Below are 17,563 nucleotides of genomic sequence, written 5' to 3' on the forward strand. Positions count from 1 at the left end.
CCGTCACCAGGCAAAATAAAAGACACTGCAATTTATAGTTTCATGGTACCCTATGGGAACTGACTGTAGTGGATTCCTCTTTATCTTCATGCTAAAGAAATTAGTTATTTACGGTGAAGACTTCTCCAGAAAGCGGTGGTTCTGGGTAAAAATCGTTTTACACGTCGGAAAACATACTTCTGAGGCAATCTTCTGAATTACTGGAATAAAAGAAAATTCAAAAAGAGTCTCCGAACAAAACCTCATCATCTAAGCATTCTCTCCTCAACTGTTTCTAGCCAAAGCTTGGCTGGCACCGTTTTCAGGGATAAGCAGAAATAAAAGTTTAGTAAGTAACTGTCCAATCGAATGACTTATTTTTTAGCCTATTTCCACCCGGGGGCCGTAGAAATCCTCAAAAGCTGGGGCCCTGCTTTCCTGGCTACGGCGGCGACGCGCTGAGCGCACGCCCCGGCCAGCGCATGTCCACCCCTCGGCCGGCCGCGCGCTGGGGGCGCGCGGGTGCCGGGCCTCCGCCCCTTGCATGTTACTCAGGCCCCGGCGCGGAGGGCGGAGCCGGTGGCGCAGGTGGGGAGGGGCGGCCGGTGCGAGTCGGTGACACCCGATGGGGCGGGAGGCGCGGCGGTCGCACCCCGCCCTGGGAAAAAACCGGCCAGGTGTGGCTTCGGCAGCGTCGGGTGCCAGCGGGGAGGAGACTCGAGCCCCAGCCGACCAACACCACCACCCCGCCACGGCCCTGCTCCTCTGCGTCCTCGCCGCCCTGAGAGCCTCAGCCCTCGCTCCCCCTTCCACTCCCGGCCCGTCGCTGTCCCCGGCGCCCGACGCCCGACGCCCGCCCGCCGTTCCGCGCTCGCATTGTCCAGAACGGCCGCGGTGGAGAGGCGCGTCCTCGCGATCCTTCTGCGCCCCCAGCCCAGTCCCCGGTTTGGGCCTCTCCTGGGAGCCCCTCGCTCTCTCCGAGCCGGCCCGCCCTCGCGTCCGCCTCGGCGCTGAGCGGCGCTCCGAGTGCCAGCCAACATGAGCTGCAACGGAGGCTCCAGCCCGCGGATCAACACGCTGGGCCGCATGACCCGCGCCGAGTCCGGCCCCGACCTGCGCTGCGAGATGACCGGCGGCGGGGGCGGGGGCGGCAGCAGCGGTGGTGGGGGCACCAGCAGGATGTACTACTCCCGGCGCTGCACGGTCACCGACCACAACTCGGACGGCTACTGGTGGGTACCAGGCCGACCCGGAGCGCGCGGTGTGCGTGGGCTGGTGGGCCGGGGTCTCTACACTCCCCTAGCACCCTGGGACCGGGAGGGACCGTCGACCTCTGACCGACGAGGAAGCTCAGGTCCAGAAAGGGGACAGTCACTTTGTCCGAGGTCATGCACGCATTTCCTGTTCGCGCTGGGGCAAGACCGAGTGTCCCGGCGCACCGCGCAGACCGGGTGGGCATGTGCGCCAACCCGCAGAGGAGCGTCTCCTTCGCTGCCGGCGGGGACTCGGGCCCCCCTTCGCTCTTCCTGCGTGCCGGGGCCCGAGGCCAGCCAGCGAGGGTGCAGGCAGGGCGCGGCGGACGGCGGGGGTCCCGGCTGTATCCGGGACTGTCCCCATAGAGGCCTCGCCTTTGTCCCGGGCCGCAGGTGGGAGGTCAGGCGGGCGTGGCTGCGACCACTAAACCTAACCTCTCGAACTGTAACCAAAAGTAAAACAGCGAGGGGAGCGGGGCCTCCGGCCTGTCGGGTGGCCAGGGTGGACGTGGCTCTCGGCTTTGGCTAGTGGCTCATCGCAAGCTCGTGGTCACCCCGAGACCACGTCCGCAGCGGCGCCTGGGCTGCTCGGCCACCCGGGGGCTTTTGTGCAGAGGCTGCGCGTCCCGGCAGCTCGGGGTCGCGGGTCGAGAAGGCCCCGCCTCGGCCTCGCCTGCTACCCAAACCAAGTTTCCCGGCAGGAGCGGCTGCCTGTCCCCCCATCCCGGATCAGCCGCGCGGCGGCCCCCGCCAGCGAGCACACCTGTGGCCCCGCGCCTGCGCCCTTTGTTTTCCGGTTTTTAAAAAGCATCCGAGGAACAGCCTCAGTGTCTCGGTGGCAGAGCGCGGGCGCAGGGTCTTGCGCTCTGAGCGGGATAGCGCGGGCAGGGGCCCGTGGCGGGGAGGCTCCGCGTACCATCCCGGCTGGCCCGCGATGCTGGGGGCGCCCTGGGAAGAGGGCGGGGTCTGCCTCTCCAAATCATCCGAGAAACCCAGGTTGGGGAGGGGGAGGTCAGTCGGGTTCGGGTGGAGAAAGATAATGAACGTACCTTTACCCGGTCCCCGGAGCCGGACTCTCCCACGTGAGCCGTGAGAATTTTGCGGCTCTCACCCCCCTTTCCCGCCCCTTGCAAGTCCTTCCCTTGTAGGGCTTCGGGGGAAGAGGCCTGAGTTCCAGAACTTTGTCGACCTAGCCTTGTGGCCTTAGGCTGGGGAGGAGCAAACTGAATACACTCCAGGGGTTTTTTGTTTTGCCAGCAGTTTTGGGGGCCGGGACGGACTACTCGACTTGCAACCTGCTTTCTGCTTCGATTTATTCATTTCTTTATCTTCCCGGAGCACCTTGAACATTTATTTTCTCTTTCTGAGCTAGCAAAGAATTGTCTCAATCTTGGAGCTCTTTCTTTAATGAACAAAATGCACCTGGGGGTTTCCAGGAAAAAATACGCCAAACCATTAGGGAGACTGGGGAAAAATTTTTGCTCGTTTTACACTTTGGTTTTTAAGTTTGTTTGAAAAGTTGGCCAACCATTTAAATCTGAAACTTTACTTTTCCCTCCCAGTCTTGCAGTATTTGGAAAGCACATGCTTTTGAATCCACACATTTATATCCAAGTCAGAATTTGCAAGGTTGCTTCTTTCCTGCATTTATGAACCAAGTGGTTTTTTTGTTCCTTTTTCTTTGAATATGCTTCTGTTATCTTAGCGTCCCTATGTTTTAAGTTGACAATAAACATGGCTGTTAATGGAATATTTCACTCCCTTGGCTTCTTGTAGAAGTAAATTTGTAATTAATACCTGGGTTAATGAACTGCATAAAGATACCCGGTTTATAAGGATGCTTCACCGAACGTTAAATTTGGGCGAGGCTTGATGTTTTCTCCTAGTATAGCGTCATTTCTTGTGTTCGGTTTTTCCAACCTAAAGGCTGTTGATAAACCTGTCAAGTTTTAACATCTCCCCGGGAAGGGGAAAGAGACTCTAGTGAAAAGTGACCTAACTTGGAGGGAGGTTGTTTTTCTGCGCGTTGCTGTCGAGCTGCCAGGGCCGCGGGGCGGCAGGCTGGGGGCTTGAGTCAACATGTGGCCGGCGTTCTTTCTGGATCCAGGTACTGGAGTTTCCCCAGGCCTGCCCCGGCCTGCGCTGGTGCTACTTGCCCTTAGAAACGAAGCGTTGTCACAATACACAGTAGCCCGCAAACGCTGAGGTCTGTATTTTAAAATAAGGGCGACTGACTGGAGAGGGTCGGGGCCCGCACCGCACCTGTTTTCCTAGGGTTTTTAGCGTCTTGTGCGGAAGGATTTGTTTGGCCCTGGCACGCACTTGGCAGAAGCAGGATGGCAGCTCTGACTCGACTGCCCGCTGCTAAGTGAATGATGATGAAGGATTTTAAAAGCACTTTTCTGACCGAAAGCTTTTCTAAATAGAGGTGTTTTGTTTTTAAAGCGACAAAACCAAAAAAAAAAAAAAAAAAACCCCTAAAAAACCAGTATGAAAGCGACTGGTTGCATCTAAACTCCTTTATTTCTAAAACTCCCACTTTATTGGTTGAATCAGATTGGTGATTTTTTTAATGATCAATGTGTGTATTTAGCCCTTCCCTAAATAAGCTAATTTGAGTGTGTACAGAGCCCAAATCTTATTTTTCCTTTGAAAGTGACTTTACAGCCTCTTGCCTTTGTCTGTCCTTTATTTAGTAACACTTGTCACTGTTTAGGACCGGATATTTCTCACTCCGATTATCCCTCGTTCCCCCACCTGTCTTTTGTGTCTTTGTTTTACCCTGCATGGGATCTGCAACTACTTTATTTATCTTTTTCTGCTGCTTTTACTTGATATGTTAAAGTTTGGCACATGTTTCGTGCTTGATAATTTAAGATGTTTATTTTTGAAAATTTAAACTTTGGATTTTTCTTGTATGAGATGCTATATTGTTTTCAATGATGGCAGAATTACACTGGTCTTATTCCTGTAGTTAAAAGAAATTACAAATCTGTAGTGAAATTTGGTGGCCAAGTGACAAAGTCCCCCAGTTAGATCTTCCGCTGATCAAAGTGTGGAATTTATAGGATTAGAAGCCAAATACAGTCACTAAGCCTCAGAAATATGTGCATAAAATGGTAATGCTTACATTTCTCCAGAACTCTTGATTTCCAAAGCGAAATATGTGTGATCACTATTTGATACCTATTTTAAAGTTTGCTTTAAACTACCTTTTAAAAGAAGCCTGTTTCTCAGCATGAAGTTAAACAGGCGCATTTACATTTAATTTTAGAGTGGAAGGGGGTCCTGAGGAGGACAGAAACCTCCCTTTTCCACTTTAGAGACAAATTAAGACTTGCCCCAAATCCCGGAGTCCACCATGGCCGAGCTGGCATGAGAATCAGGGGCTCCTCCCTCTGCCCTCTGGCATCCTGTGCATTTAAACCATGTACTTGTGTAGGAGACTGGACAGCCCTGTACTTACAGGATGAAAGTACCTCAAGTCCATGTATTCATTCATTCATTCAGCCAATGTTTCCTGAGCGTCTGCTGTGTGTTAGATGTTGGGGAGATTCAAAGGTGAAAATACAAAGACTTCTGGAAGGGAGCAGATGCTCTTTAGAGGAAGATAAGTACATGAGTACTATAATACAAACGGATAATGCACAGGAGCGGTACCCATGACTCAGAGGCTTCGTAAGGGGACAAGATAACATCTGTAGTGGCGGCACTAGTAAGACTTTATTATAAAGGAAGTGGTGTTGACTTGGACTTTGGAGAATTTCAGTTGGTAAAGAGAGTGGGCAGGGAGTGCACCTGAAGGAGAGAAGAGCACGAGAAAAGTGTGAGAAGTGGAAAAGCAGGCGCAACTTCAAGGCCTAGAGAGTGGTCTCCTTTTGGAGCATTCGCTTAAGTGGGGAAACAGTGAGACGGAAGGAGGAAGGACAGGCTGGGGCCAGAACCTGGGAGATCTCGAATCCACAGTGGTGGGTTAGGGTTAGGCACAGGGGAACCCTTGCAGGTCTCATCCGAGCCAGTGAAGGTCTCCTTTGAAGGAGCAGAGAGATAAGACCGACGCAGGGGGCCATAGGATTATGGCTGTGGCCAGCAGTGTGTGGGAGGGGTTGCCTTAAGGAAGCAGTTGTACCAGTGAAGGAGGGAGGTGATGAAAGTCTGGTCGAGGTTGGTGGCAGTGGGACAGGAGGTAGATGTGATGGAGTGACAGCTTCAGCTCAGAACTGGATCAGAGAGGCAAGGGAGAGTGAGAAAACAGGCTTAGAGTTGGCTGACTCAGAATGGTTATTCTAAATATTTTTCTGGGAAACGATAGCAAAGTAAGATTCAGTGTAGCTTAATATATGGCAGTAGTAACACTTACATAGTGACTAAGTTTGAGTAGGTTATATATTTTATACAAACATCAGATCTAGTGGTTAATAATAGTTACCATTGCCTGGCCAACACCCACCATGTGCCAGGTATATTGTTATCTCAAGCCTCATGACAAACTTCCCATTTCACAGGTGGGAAACTGAGGTTAAAAGAGTTAGATGACTTGGCTTATGTCAAGCAGCTAAGTTAGTAATTGAGCTGCATTTGAATCCAGTATACCACGATGGTGCAAGAAAAGATCTAACTTTAGTTATTAGAATTCACCTCTTCTTGTAAACTCTTCTATCCAATAGGAGTTTTTACTTCTTTTTAAATTGTTGCATTCCTGGGAAATATTTCATAGCCATTGTGTTCTTGCATTCACACTCCTGTAGAGTTTCCATCTGCTGAGGAATGAAGCACAGTGGGTTGCTGCGTTAAGCCCACTGAATGTCAGGCACGTCTACAGAGCAGCTTCCAGCAAGTAGTTAATCTTTTCTGTAAACATGGGCGTAATTTCATTGTTGTCCAGGTGCCTGAAATGTCTTGGGAAAGACAAAAAAGTGCTGATGCCTCCACGCTGACATCTTCGGGTGGAGCTGAGGAGGGTTTGGGTGTGTCTTGGGGAGTCTTAACTCAGCCCTCAGCCAGCCAGTCTTTCCAGACTTTTCAAAGGTTCTGGAAGAAGCGCCTCAGTCCCGAGGCCTTGGTGCCTGGGGCCCTGCCGCCCCGCCCTTTGCTTTTTCTCCGTCTCCCTCTGGCCCTCCTGGGAAAATGGGCAGGGGTGGTTCTGATGTTGAAGCCACTGCCCCACGGACCCCAAGCCTCAGCATGCCATAAAATGCCAGGGCAGCCCCATCACGTGCACCTTACCACCAGCACCTTGGGCTGGGAGGGTCCAGGACCTTCAGAGACCTCAGGAATGTGAAATCTACATTTCATGAAAATGAGGACACCAGAGTGAGAGGCTGCAGGCCATAGGTCTGAGTTTTTGCCTGGAATTCAAATGTGTGACATGCAAACGTAATATCCCTTGCTTCGTAAGGTACCTGAAAAAAATTAAAAAGGAGTTGGCCTCTTGGTGGATAACCAGATAACTTGTAAACGATTTTTTTTAGGCATCAGAATGAATGTAAGTTTTCACGTAGGGAAGGAATTCAAAACAGAAATCCCTGTTTTGGCCTTGAATTTGTAAGGGTCAAATATTCATCCCCATTTAAGAAAGGAAAGGAAAGCATCTTTTTCTGAATTTTCTTATCCCTTCAAAAGATGTCTTTCACGCAGTTAAAATGTATCTCTGTCTTTGAATTGTCTCAAACCTTTTTTAGGTCTCGTAGATAATTTTAGGAATTAAAAATTACCTGAGAAAGTCTCAAATGCCTCACACTTAATACCCAATCATCATTTCTTCTTCTTTCCTTTTTTTCACTTCTCACTCCACCTCCAGTGTGCTTTTGCAGGATATCCTTAAAATTGTGAACTGGGTGAACTGCAAAATCATGAACTGGGGCAAAAAACACCAAATGAAAAATAAAAGCAAAATCTAAGAATCATGTCACAACAGCAGCTTCCCCTGTACGAACGATCTCGCAGCGAGGATTTAGTTTCTGCCGGGCTTTACAGACCTCACTGGCTGCTTCTCTCAACATCAGGCCAGCCCCGAGAGGTGACTGTGTTCCTGCAGAAACCCTAGGCCCCGCGAGTCTACTAACTTGCTCCGTGTCACAGGCTGTCCAGCCGGAAGTGGCTGAGAACGGGGTGGACCCCAAACTCTTTATGAAGTTAATGATCTGTGATCAGGTTGCCCTCCCCGGCCCCCACCCAAGCCACCAAAAACTGTGAAAATAGCAAACATGGAAAGGCAGTGGAACTTTTATTAGAGCACCGCTTCCAAAGCTCCTGGGTGAGGACAAGATGAAGGTCCAGAGGAGGCCTTCTTCCTAAAATTGATAGAGAAAACCTTTTTTTTTTTTGGCGGTACGCGGGCCTCTCACTGCTGTGGCCCCTCCGCCTGCGGAGCACAGGCTCCGGACGCGCAGGCTCAGCGGCCATGGCTCACGGGCCCAGCCACTCCGCGGCATGTGGGATCTTCCCGGACCGGGGCACGAACCCGCGTCCCCTGCATCGGCAGGCGGACTCTCAACCACTGCGCCACCAGGGAAGCCCCCCTTTTTTTTTTTTTCCACTATTGATGGGGAATTGGGGTGCAGTAGATGCGCTACCTGATTGAGCTTTGGAAATCAGGGTAATGAGTAGTAATATCTTCGTATCAGTCTTCGATTTGCCTTTGTTTTTCTTCTACTTTCCTAAACCAAACAAACATACGTTAAGGACCTTCTGGGTGAGGAACTCTGTGCTGTTAGGTGCACGTAGGAGCCGAAAGTGACTAAGGTGTGAGACTTTGCTCTCCAGGTGTGGGCAGACAGGTGTGTAAATAATTCGTGCGGAAGGAGGGCAGAGATGTGCCAGGAAAACTCTATGGAGGCGGAAGCACTTGGTGTGTAACTTCTGATACGTGACATTTCCACTGATGTGTTTAGTGAGTCTTGGAGGTAGGGTATTGTCCTTAAATGAAGACGTAAAATTTTTTTTTTTTTACAAACTCCATGGATGTTTTTCTTTTTACTTAAGATCTTTTAAAGAAACTCAAAATAACGTATGGAACATGTTTTAGACATTGTAAGGAGCTCAGCAGATAGGTTTTAGATCAATATGAATGCAAATAAGTTTTAAGATCAATATTAATGCATTACATAATTATCATATTCCATGAATCCGAATACACGTGAGACATAATTTCCGGCACACATCCAAGACCTTATGTTGATGGAATGAACCAAAAGAAGAGAGAGAGAGTGGGAGAGAGAGAGAGAGAAGGGGCAAAGGAAAGAGGAAGGAAGGAAAGAAGGAACCCAATGGGAGAGAAAGTATTGGGTTGGCCAAAAAGTTCCTTCTGGTTTTTCCATAGACTCTTACGAACTTTTTGGCCAACCCCGTGTACATACAAAAAGAAATCCAGAGTTACGTGGCACCAGCCAAGTGTCTAATGAACAGAATAGATGATTGTAAAATGACTTTTATAAAGCAAGGAGAGTAACTATTAAAAAATATCTTGTAATGCTTCAAGACTCTCTTCAAAGTATTTGTCTTGTATTTTTGTCTATAATATTCTTGGGAAAAGTGTGAAACTAGTGGCTTCACAGTTAATTTTGGGGTCTTATTTTTTTTAAGAAAAGACGTTATTTGGAGGTAGTAAAATAAAACATCGAAAGCTCTTTAATACTGTTCACACGTTCATGTGGACCAGACCATGTTTTCCTTTTAACCTCTGATGAAGGGATCTTTATGTAAACTGTTGGAACCCTTACTTGTTTAAACAAGTTTTAGAATGAATTTTCAAAAAAAGTGTAGGCAGGTTCTTTGTTGTATGAATAATTTGTCTTTGTAAGTTTGAAAATAAGAGAAGATTTCAGAAAAGTTCAAGACTTTTAAGGACAAATGTTATTTTTTCAAGGCCAGCTATTAATTTTAGTTTAGAAGTCAATATTTTTTGATTGATTTGACCCAAATGAACTTTCTTTTCTTTCTTTCTTCTTCTTTTTTTTTTTTGCATGACTTCTTTCATCTTCCATGACACGGAAATGGGACTTAAAAATTGAACTCTGACCTCGTTAGTTCAATTCCTAACATGGTTTAAAATCTCTGCACCCCTAATACCAATACGTACCAGTGTTGAAAATTTCTTTGAGGCTAGGGATTTTTAAAGTCCTTATATGCTTGTTAAATAAGTATTTATTTTAAAATGATTTCTTCCTATATGATGGAATTTTGCATTTTCCCAAATGGCACTGTATGAAGAGGAAACTTCACCACCTTTACACAGAACATAGACTTTTAGATTATTTTCAGTAGGAGGAGTGAGTTTGGTGGTCTCATAAAATAAAGTTACAGATCAAAGAAGCTAAGGAAATCTTAGATAGCACCTAGCCCAAAAGATGAGAAAACTGAGATCTAGAATATTTCTGAGGTAAAAGACAAAAGACCTAAAATTATGTGAAAAAATATGATTTTTGACTTAAAAAGTTCTGAATGACACACAAAATGCCCGTGTTCCCTGAAGCATGCTCTCCTGGCTCTCCTGCTGAAGGGTCCAGCCCTGCACAGCATCTGAGTGAGTGTCTAGTGAGTCGAAATCCTCGCCACGGACACTTCCTTCTTGATTTAAGTACAGTCATTTCTGTGTGCATCCTTCACTGGGCGGAGACAAGCAAGCTGAAATGTGAAGGTGGATTCTCTTTTCTCATCAATAAACCTCAGGGGCGTGAGTTGTCCTTCCACCTGCTCGATTTGATGGTCTGTTTCCCAAGGATGTTCAGACTGAAGTGAGATGCTTACAGATGACAAACGGGATATGTAGATCTTGCTTTAAGGACCAGACACAGTCTTGAAAAGTTGTGCCTAAGGAAATTTGGTTAATTAGATCATACTTTCCTACGGACAAATCACAATACCAAAGATTCTTCATTACATTGTTCTAACACTTTAGCTTTTCTTTCTTTTTACTTTCTTTTGACTTTTAGAAAGATTAGATTTTTGTGCAGACGGTTGTTAATCTATTCCTAAAATGCCAAGGCAAACACATAGGGTTTTAGTGGCTGTCAAGGGCGTGTATGGTGAACATAGGCAGGTCTGTTGGTGAAGCATGAATAATTCTTTTCAGTATCATTAACAGCGTATGAAGTTACCGTTTTGGTGTTTTTTTGGTTTTGTTTTTTTTTACCTTTTTGTTTTTTAAGTGCAAGTCCACCAATATTTTAAGCCAGCGTTTAGTTGCCTCACCTCTTTTTCCTTAGTTCATTTCTAAGTGTCATGTAACTAACTACTCTAGTAGTTGGGTAAAAAGAGCTGAAGAGTTTCATATTTTGTTGGCAAATGAATTTAGTGTCATAAATTCATTTTTAAAAGACTTGTATATACACTTTGGAACTTTCATTCACAAGTGAGTTTGGCCTCTCTGCTTCTTTTTTATTTTTTGTACATTTTTATCCTGGAATAATTTTAGGATTATAGAAAAGCTGCAGAGATAGAGGGAGCTCTCATACACCTCACCCAGTTTCCCCATCTCCCTCTGTCTTAGCACTCACTGTGTTAGTTTTTACAGTAGCACACGTTATTAAATCATTTCAGAAACTCTTGACTTTCCATTGTGCTAAGAGAGAGCCCTTTCCTTTGTATGCAAGGGACTGGCATTCTCTGTGGGAATCACCCTCTGAACCCAACTGCTGACCAGAATTACTAAATGTTTCAGAAGAAAGGGCCTCTCATGCCCCTTCATTAAAGAAAACAAATCTAATTACACAGGACCTCCCTAATTACTTACCCATCCTAGACTTCTCAGTGATGTTTCTGTATTTCTCCCTTTGTCTCTCTTTTTTCTTTTTTTCCCTTTGTCTCTTGAATTTCTTTCCTCCCTGTTATAATGGGTGCATTTTGGAAAGTGTTCTAAGTCAAGTGGAATTTTGCACAAGTTTTGACAACGGATGGAGTCCTGTTAACATCTCAGCAATCCGAGAAGTGTGCCAGGTTTCCTGTCTGATTCTGAGTGGCAGGCAGAGAAGGGCAGCATTCATGCGGGGGGGTGGGGGTGTGCGGTGCCCTGGTGTTGATGGGTGGGCAGTGCCAGGGCCTGCCTGGAGGAGCTGCGGCCTCATCTGGCACTGGTTCCCAGGAGAGCTGGTTTCTCACCCACATACTTTCAGCCAGGGCTGGCTTGCAGGGAAGCCTGGCCGGCAGAGAGAGAAAGCGCCTGTCCGATGTGAAATGAGGCAGAATCAAGGGGCGGTGGGAGAAGTTTCCCACATTCTTGTGACTTTACCCTATCTCTGCCTAGTACAGCCTGTGCTTTTCAAACGTTTTTTTTAAACAGTGAAATTCTTTCTTCATTATTTATTTATTTAAAAAATTTATTTATTGGGACTTCCCTGGTGGCACAGGGCTTAACACTCTGAGCTCCCAATGCAGGGGGCCTGGGTTCGATCCCTGGTCAGGGAACTAGATCCCACAAGCATGCCGCAACTAAGACCTGGCGCAAATAAATAAATAAAATAAAAATTAGAAAAAAAAATTTATTTATTTTTGGCTGCTTTGGGTCTTCGTTGCTGCACGTGGGCTTTCTCTAGTTGCAGAGCACGGGCTCGGTAGTTGCGGCTCGTGGGCTCTAGAGCACAGGCTCGGTAGTTGTGGTGCACGGGTTTAGTTGCTCCGCCGCATGTGGGATCTTCCTGGACCAGGGCTCGAAGGCCCCCAGGACCCGTGTCTCCTGCATTGGCAGGCGGATTCTTAACCACTGTGCCACCAGAGAAGTCCGGAAATTCTTTCTTTAAAATGCACACAGACACCCTTCCCGACACAGACACACATAAAAGAAAGTTCAGTACATTGAACAGGCGTCTGTTTTATCTGAAAGCTCAAGCCAGCCTGGCTGGTAGCTCAGAAGCCCTGGAGGAACTCAGCTTTCTTGTAGGACATTCATAAGGCCTTTCCTGAACGTTAATAATTTAATGTGCTTTAAATCTCTCTTAAACTAAGCCGTAGCGGGCTGTGCTGTAGCATAATGTATCCTGGCAAATTAAAAAGTAAGACTTGTTTTATGATAGATTACTCTTTTTACTTGTATCTGGAGCAAACTGAATTTCTATAATCTCTTTCTTTAAAATGTAGAATATCTACAACATTCTTCTCAAATACCACGGTCGTTTTAAGGTTTCTGCTACCTGTCTTCCAGAATAGTGCTACATTTGATATACACATGTGGATGAGCATCATTGTACAGGATAATATTCTGGGGTCATCCTGAAAGGAAAAGTGGCTTCTTTTTGCATTAAAGATATTTAAATTTCCCATCACTTTCTTTACCCCATCCTTCCTTTACCATTATCAGCTTTTTCTGGTTGCAGAAAATATTTCTGCAGAATAAGCTTTTCTTTCGTCTCCTACAATTGTCCTCAGCCAGACTGGTCAATGAAACCCTGCAGCTCTGGGTCTGATGCCACCTTTCCCAGGACTGGTGATGGCATTGATGTGGGATGAAGGGAGAGGGGTGACAGAGAAGATGCTGGAAATGTGTTTTCACAACTCAAAAGAATATTCCTGGATTCGATTTTACACCAGAAAAAAACAAAAACAAAACAAAACTTGGTGTGAAGGTTAGTACAATTTGAAAAAGTTCTGTAGATTAGAAAATAGTATTCCATCATTTTTAAATGTCTTGCTTTTGGTAATTGTGCTGTGGTTATATAATGGAATGGCTTTGTTCTTAGGAAATACATGCTGGAATATTTTGGGATAAAGAAGCGTGATTGTTCTCAAATGGCTCAGAAAAATGTATATATACTATAAATAGATATACACACATACAGGGGGGAGGGGAACAAAGAGACATGACCAGTGTGAACAATTGGGCGGTCTGGGTGAAGGGCCTACAGAAGTGTTTTTGTCTTGTTTTTGCAGCTTTTTTGAAAGTTTAAAATTAGTTCAAAATTGAAAAAAAATTTTCATATTTTCTTTCTTTGTGTTTGCTCATCAGTCAAACTGGAACGATGTCCAGGCAGAACCAGAACACCATCCAGGAGCTTCTGCAGAACTGCTCGGATTGTTTGATGCGGGCCGAGCTGATCGTGCAGCCGGTAAGCTTTCTTTTTCCCCTAAAGTACTGTCCACACCTGGTTTTGTACCTGGTTTTGCTCCTGGTTAACTTAGACTCATAGCCCTGACATGTGCATTCTCTCCCCGCCCTCCTAGTGTTTAGAGATGCTTTTTATCAAAACAGACAAGAGCGGGATGTCTATCTTCCTAACTTACTTGCAATGTTGGCTTAACAATGGGAACCAGTTTTCACATAGTTTTTTTCCCAACAAATATTTACACTACAGATTAACACCCTTTTGGAATTGCAACAACCTGTTGTCATTTCTCTGATTTTGTAATGCTTTCTTTTCCTAGAGGTGCAACCTGACATGTTTATGTCACTGGATTGTCATGGGTTGTGTTGTACACCATCAATTTAATGTCTTTTTTCAGAAAAATTTACCATCTTGTGAGAACAATTCTACATGAGAAACATTACAAAATATGGATAAATAAGCAACTGAAAATTGAGGGGAAATGGTAACATTCGTGAAAGCCTCACAGTATTTCTTGATGTTACAGAGATAACTTAGGATCTTATTGAAACAGGCCTAGAAGGCACGAGACCCATGATATTTTCCGAGTATCCATCACCCAGCTCCCCCCAAAGGTGGCCATCTCTCTAAGTATCACCCATCCTCAAAACCAGGAAATTGATTGGCTCAATACAATCAACTAGACAGCTTTCTTTTTAAGAACCAAAAAGTTATCTCCCACAAGTTGCAGGAAGAGCTCAGTTTGTGTGTAAAAAAGACCTCATCTGGGGGCTTCCCTGGTGGCGCAGTGGTGGAGGGTCCGCCTGCCGATGCGGGGGACGCGGGTTCGTGCCCCGGTCCGGGAGGATCCCACATGCTGCAGAGCAGCTGGGCCCGTGAGCCATGGCCTCTGAGCCTGCGTGTCTGGAGCCTGTGCTCCGCAGTGGGAAAGGCCACAGCGGTGAGAGGCTTGCGTACCAGAAAAAAAAAAAGACCTCATTGGTACAGTGTTCTTATCACAGTGAAATTACAGTTAGACGAGTGTCCTGTGAAAATAAGAAAGATAGGCATTTAACGCTGAAGCAAGGGAAAGGTCAGCACTCTGTGAATATGCTTTTAAAGGCGTCTGAAAATTTAAAATATAGGCTACAAATTTTGCTTCGTGAATCTCCCTAATTTACCTCCCTATTTCAAATTAATAAGACAATTTTCAGTTAGAGATTTTTTGCACTTACGTGGAACGGGGCAGGGGACTTATAACATTTAAGTTTATAGCAGAAGCTTTTGCTTCTAGTAATACGCATGAAGCTTTTCTCTCCAGTATTATGTGTTTCCTTCATGTGACTTCTTTCTTGTAGGAACTGAAGTACGGAGATGGTATACAGCTGGCGCAGAGCAGAGAACTGGATGAGTGTTTTGCCCAGGCCAACGATCAGATGGAAATTACTGATAGCTTGATTAGAGAGATGCGGCAGATGGGCCAGCCCTGTGATGTTTATCAGAAAAGGTATTGCCCGCAGAGCGAGCGTGGTGCCCGCAGGCCTCGTGGAGTTGCACTGAATCCCCTGACCCAGGTCTTCCCTGAAGAAAGCACAGATATTCCCCAGAAAGGGCTCCCTTGCTTGGTATTTTGCAGCTTAATGTGTCTCTAATACAAATTGACTAAACCCACTACCTTCATCTGTTGTGGAATCCCAAAGCTGCCATGCGAAGAACTAAACAGACCTGCCCAAGAGGGCGTGCTTCTTTTGAAGAGTTGAGCTTGCTGTGAGATGTTCACTGTGCTTCCACTTAGGGGGCAGCAAAGACCTTTGGCACAGCGATTGACTTTGAAGAGTCTAAAATTGAGTCCAGCTCAGTTTAATGCATACAGAAATGAGACTCACAGAGTTGAAAATGCCGTTTAAAGCAGAGGTGTGTAGTCTGATTTTGAGATCACACTACCCAGGGCGCATGGTCCTAGGAAATTCCCAGGGTGGAACTTGTGAGAAGGTACAGGATGCTGCCAGGCTGGGCAAAGGCAGTTACACTTGCTGTGATGCTTCAGGCTTGGAGCGTCAGAATATTTAAGGCTTTGCATGTGATCAAGAAAAAAAAAAATCTATGAGTAAAACATTTGTGATCTCTGTACTGACACTGAGGGGGCCATTTGGCTAGGACATGTTTCATGGGCTGTTTTCCGGCAGTGGTGTGATTGTTTTCCTTTCCTTTCAGACTGCTGCAGCTCCAGGAGCAAATGCGAGCCCTTTACAAAGCCATCAGTGTCCCTCGAGTCCGAAGGGCCAGCTCCAAGGGAGGTGGAGGGTACACCTGCCAGAGTGGCTCCGGGTGGGATGAACTCACCAAGCGCCTCACCAGCGAGTGTCTGGGCTGGATGCAGCAGCAGAGGGTAAGCAGCTTCCGGTGGGAGGAGCTTGGTCCTCAGAGATCCTGGCCAGGTGTGCAGACCTGGCGGGATGGGGGTCGGGACGTCAGCTGACAGCAACCACTTGCTGTTTTCGGCATTTCCTCATCTTCTTTTACTTTGAAATAAGTGAAAATTCAGGGATTTTTTTCTTCCCCGTGTGGCTTAGGGAACCAGCCTCATTGCTTTATAGTCGTACTTTATCATGTAGGTAATATCTAACACGTATCACTGAATTGGTAGATGGTGAAAATCTAGTTCTCACCGTTCACAGCTGGAAGATCTGTTATGGGAGTTCATGCGCTAAAAAACTTCATCGCTGAGCTCTTCAGGTGTTAATGAGAGGTACTTAAGAGAGAAGAAGGGAACATTGTGGAGGTTCATTTAAAATGTTAACAAATTGGAGGAGCTGGACACGCAGTAAAACTGGACCTTCTGGTTTGGGCTCGTTGGTTGCCTAACCTTATATTTTTGAAGTGTCAGTTGTCTTGTGCAATCATGACATCACTGATGCGGGAGAGAAGTGAAATACTGGCACCAGAGGTGCTGAGCCTTTCCCTAGAACTGGAGTTTCTACAAAGGATGTTTCAGTGCTAATTATTGTTTTGTTGTTTTATGTAGTAATTATGTGCTGTAATGAATGTAGATGGGAATTTTGTAATGAAAACTCGATCCTGATGAGCTGTCCTTCTCGTGAGGAGTTGGGCGTGTTAGAATGATCAGTTGTGCAGAGATGCAGTTGTCGTTGTTGGAGATAGTGGTTTTATCACTTGTTGTTGGACCAATTTAGCAGTGGTTCTGAAGTTTCTCAGCCACTTGAAGATTTTTGTAGGTGTTCTTCGGCAAGTGTGAGGGCTTATGCAACTAAACATGCATGTGTGCATTCATTCATTCAGTTAACCTTTTCTCCCACGTATTATAAAGACTTTATAGCACTTACAAGAAGGTGGGGTTTATAGAGGAGGAGAGTCAGTTGTAATCCCAGAAACCTAAATACAAACCTATTTGCATGTTTCCCAAGTCCCTTCTAATCTTTGAACACACATTTCTGGAGTATTTACTATGTTTTGGCACCATGCCAGAAAATGAGGTTCAAAGCTTATGTCCCATAGCCCTGAAAAGGAATATTATTGAAGAAAACAAGATACATACAGCCAAATGCTAAATTTTTCTGTATGAGCTGTACTAAAACCCCGCTCAGATGGGAGTGGGGGAGGGCTGGCACTCCCGTCCCTGTGGAATGGAGCCAGCAGAGAAGGCTGGGCCAGGCTCATGGGGCTTGAACTGCATGGGGAGGGTCAGTGACCAGTGACAGACGTTAGGTGAAACAGCCTTTGAACCAGATTACTTATGAAATGGCAAATTCCCTCATTTCTTCTTAGTCACTCTGACAGTTCTATAACATGACAGCTCATAATTTGTCATTTTCTGTATTCATGTTGGGTGTAGCTTTGTAAGAATCTTTTGTAGCTCAGCATTTAAAAATTTTGGAAAACGGCATTATCGCGTGGACTCAGTTTTCTGTCATGGCGGGGGGTCGGGGAGAGGGGGTGGGGTGCACCCCTCTTACAGATGCAACTGAGGAGCCGCTGCTTTTCAGATCAGGTAGCCCCCAGGGTTTCAAAGGGATTAGAAGCAGTTTTATCACTTGCTGCTTGTTTGCTCTGGCGTTCCTCTTATCCCTTCTTCCCCTAAGCATAGCCTGCATTCTTCCTCTCACTCCCAGGGGACTGAGCTGTAGGGCCAGGTGATAAGGGAGAAGTGTCCCCAGAGGCACAGTCCCTACGCAGTCACACAGCTCCTGGGCCAGGATTGTGTTTCCCTGATTTGTGTTTCTGCTGATGGATGGGGCAGATACTGTACACCTGGCTGGTAATGAGAGGTGGGATCGGGAGCCTGGTCATCTCATTAAT

The 17,563-nt window shown here is 46.2% G+C and overlaps 1 protein-coding gene across 3 annotated transcripts in view; it reads left to right on the forward strand.

Annotated features, from left to right (window-relative positions):
* Positions 1 to 673: 673 nt before the first annotated feature.
* Positions 674 to 17,563, forward strand: part of DSP (desmoplakin) — a 42,562-nt gene continuing 25,672 nt past the window's right edge. Inside the window, exons 1-4 of one of the 3 annotated variants that reach the window (XM_022586617.3) lie at positions 674 to 1,211; positions 13,171 to 13,270; positions 14,605 to 14,753; positions 15,461 to 15,635. In XM_022586617.3, coding sequence (XP_022442325.2) covers positions 1,018 to 1,211; positions 13,171 to 13,270; positions 14,605 to 14,753; positions 15,461 to 15,635 — 618 coding nt within the window. In that variant the 5' untranslated portion in view covers positions 674 to 1,017. The remainder of the gene's footprint in view (positions 1,212 to 13,170; positions 13,271 to 14,604; positions 14,754 to 15,460; positions 15,636 to 17,563) is intronic. The other 2 variants (XM_030760284.2, XM_022586619.3) reach the window with 2 other exon arrangements.

The sequence above is a fragment of the Delphinapterus leucas genome, chromosome 10 (genome assembly GCF_059928025.1).
Source record: "Delphinapterus leucas isolate spDelLeu-1000000601 "Yukka" chromosome 10, BTC_Dleu_Yukka2, whole genome shotgun sequence".
Taxonomy (NCBI): domain Eukaryota; kingdom Metazoa; phylum Chordata; class Mammalia; order Artiodactyla; family Monodontidae; genus Delphinapterus; species Delphinapterus leucas.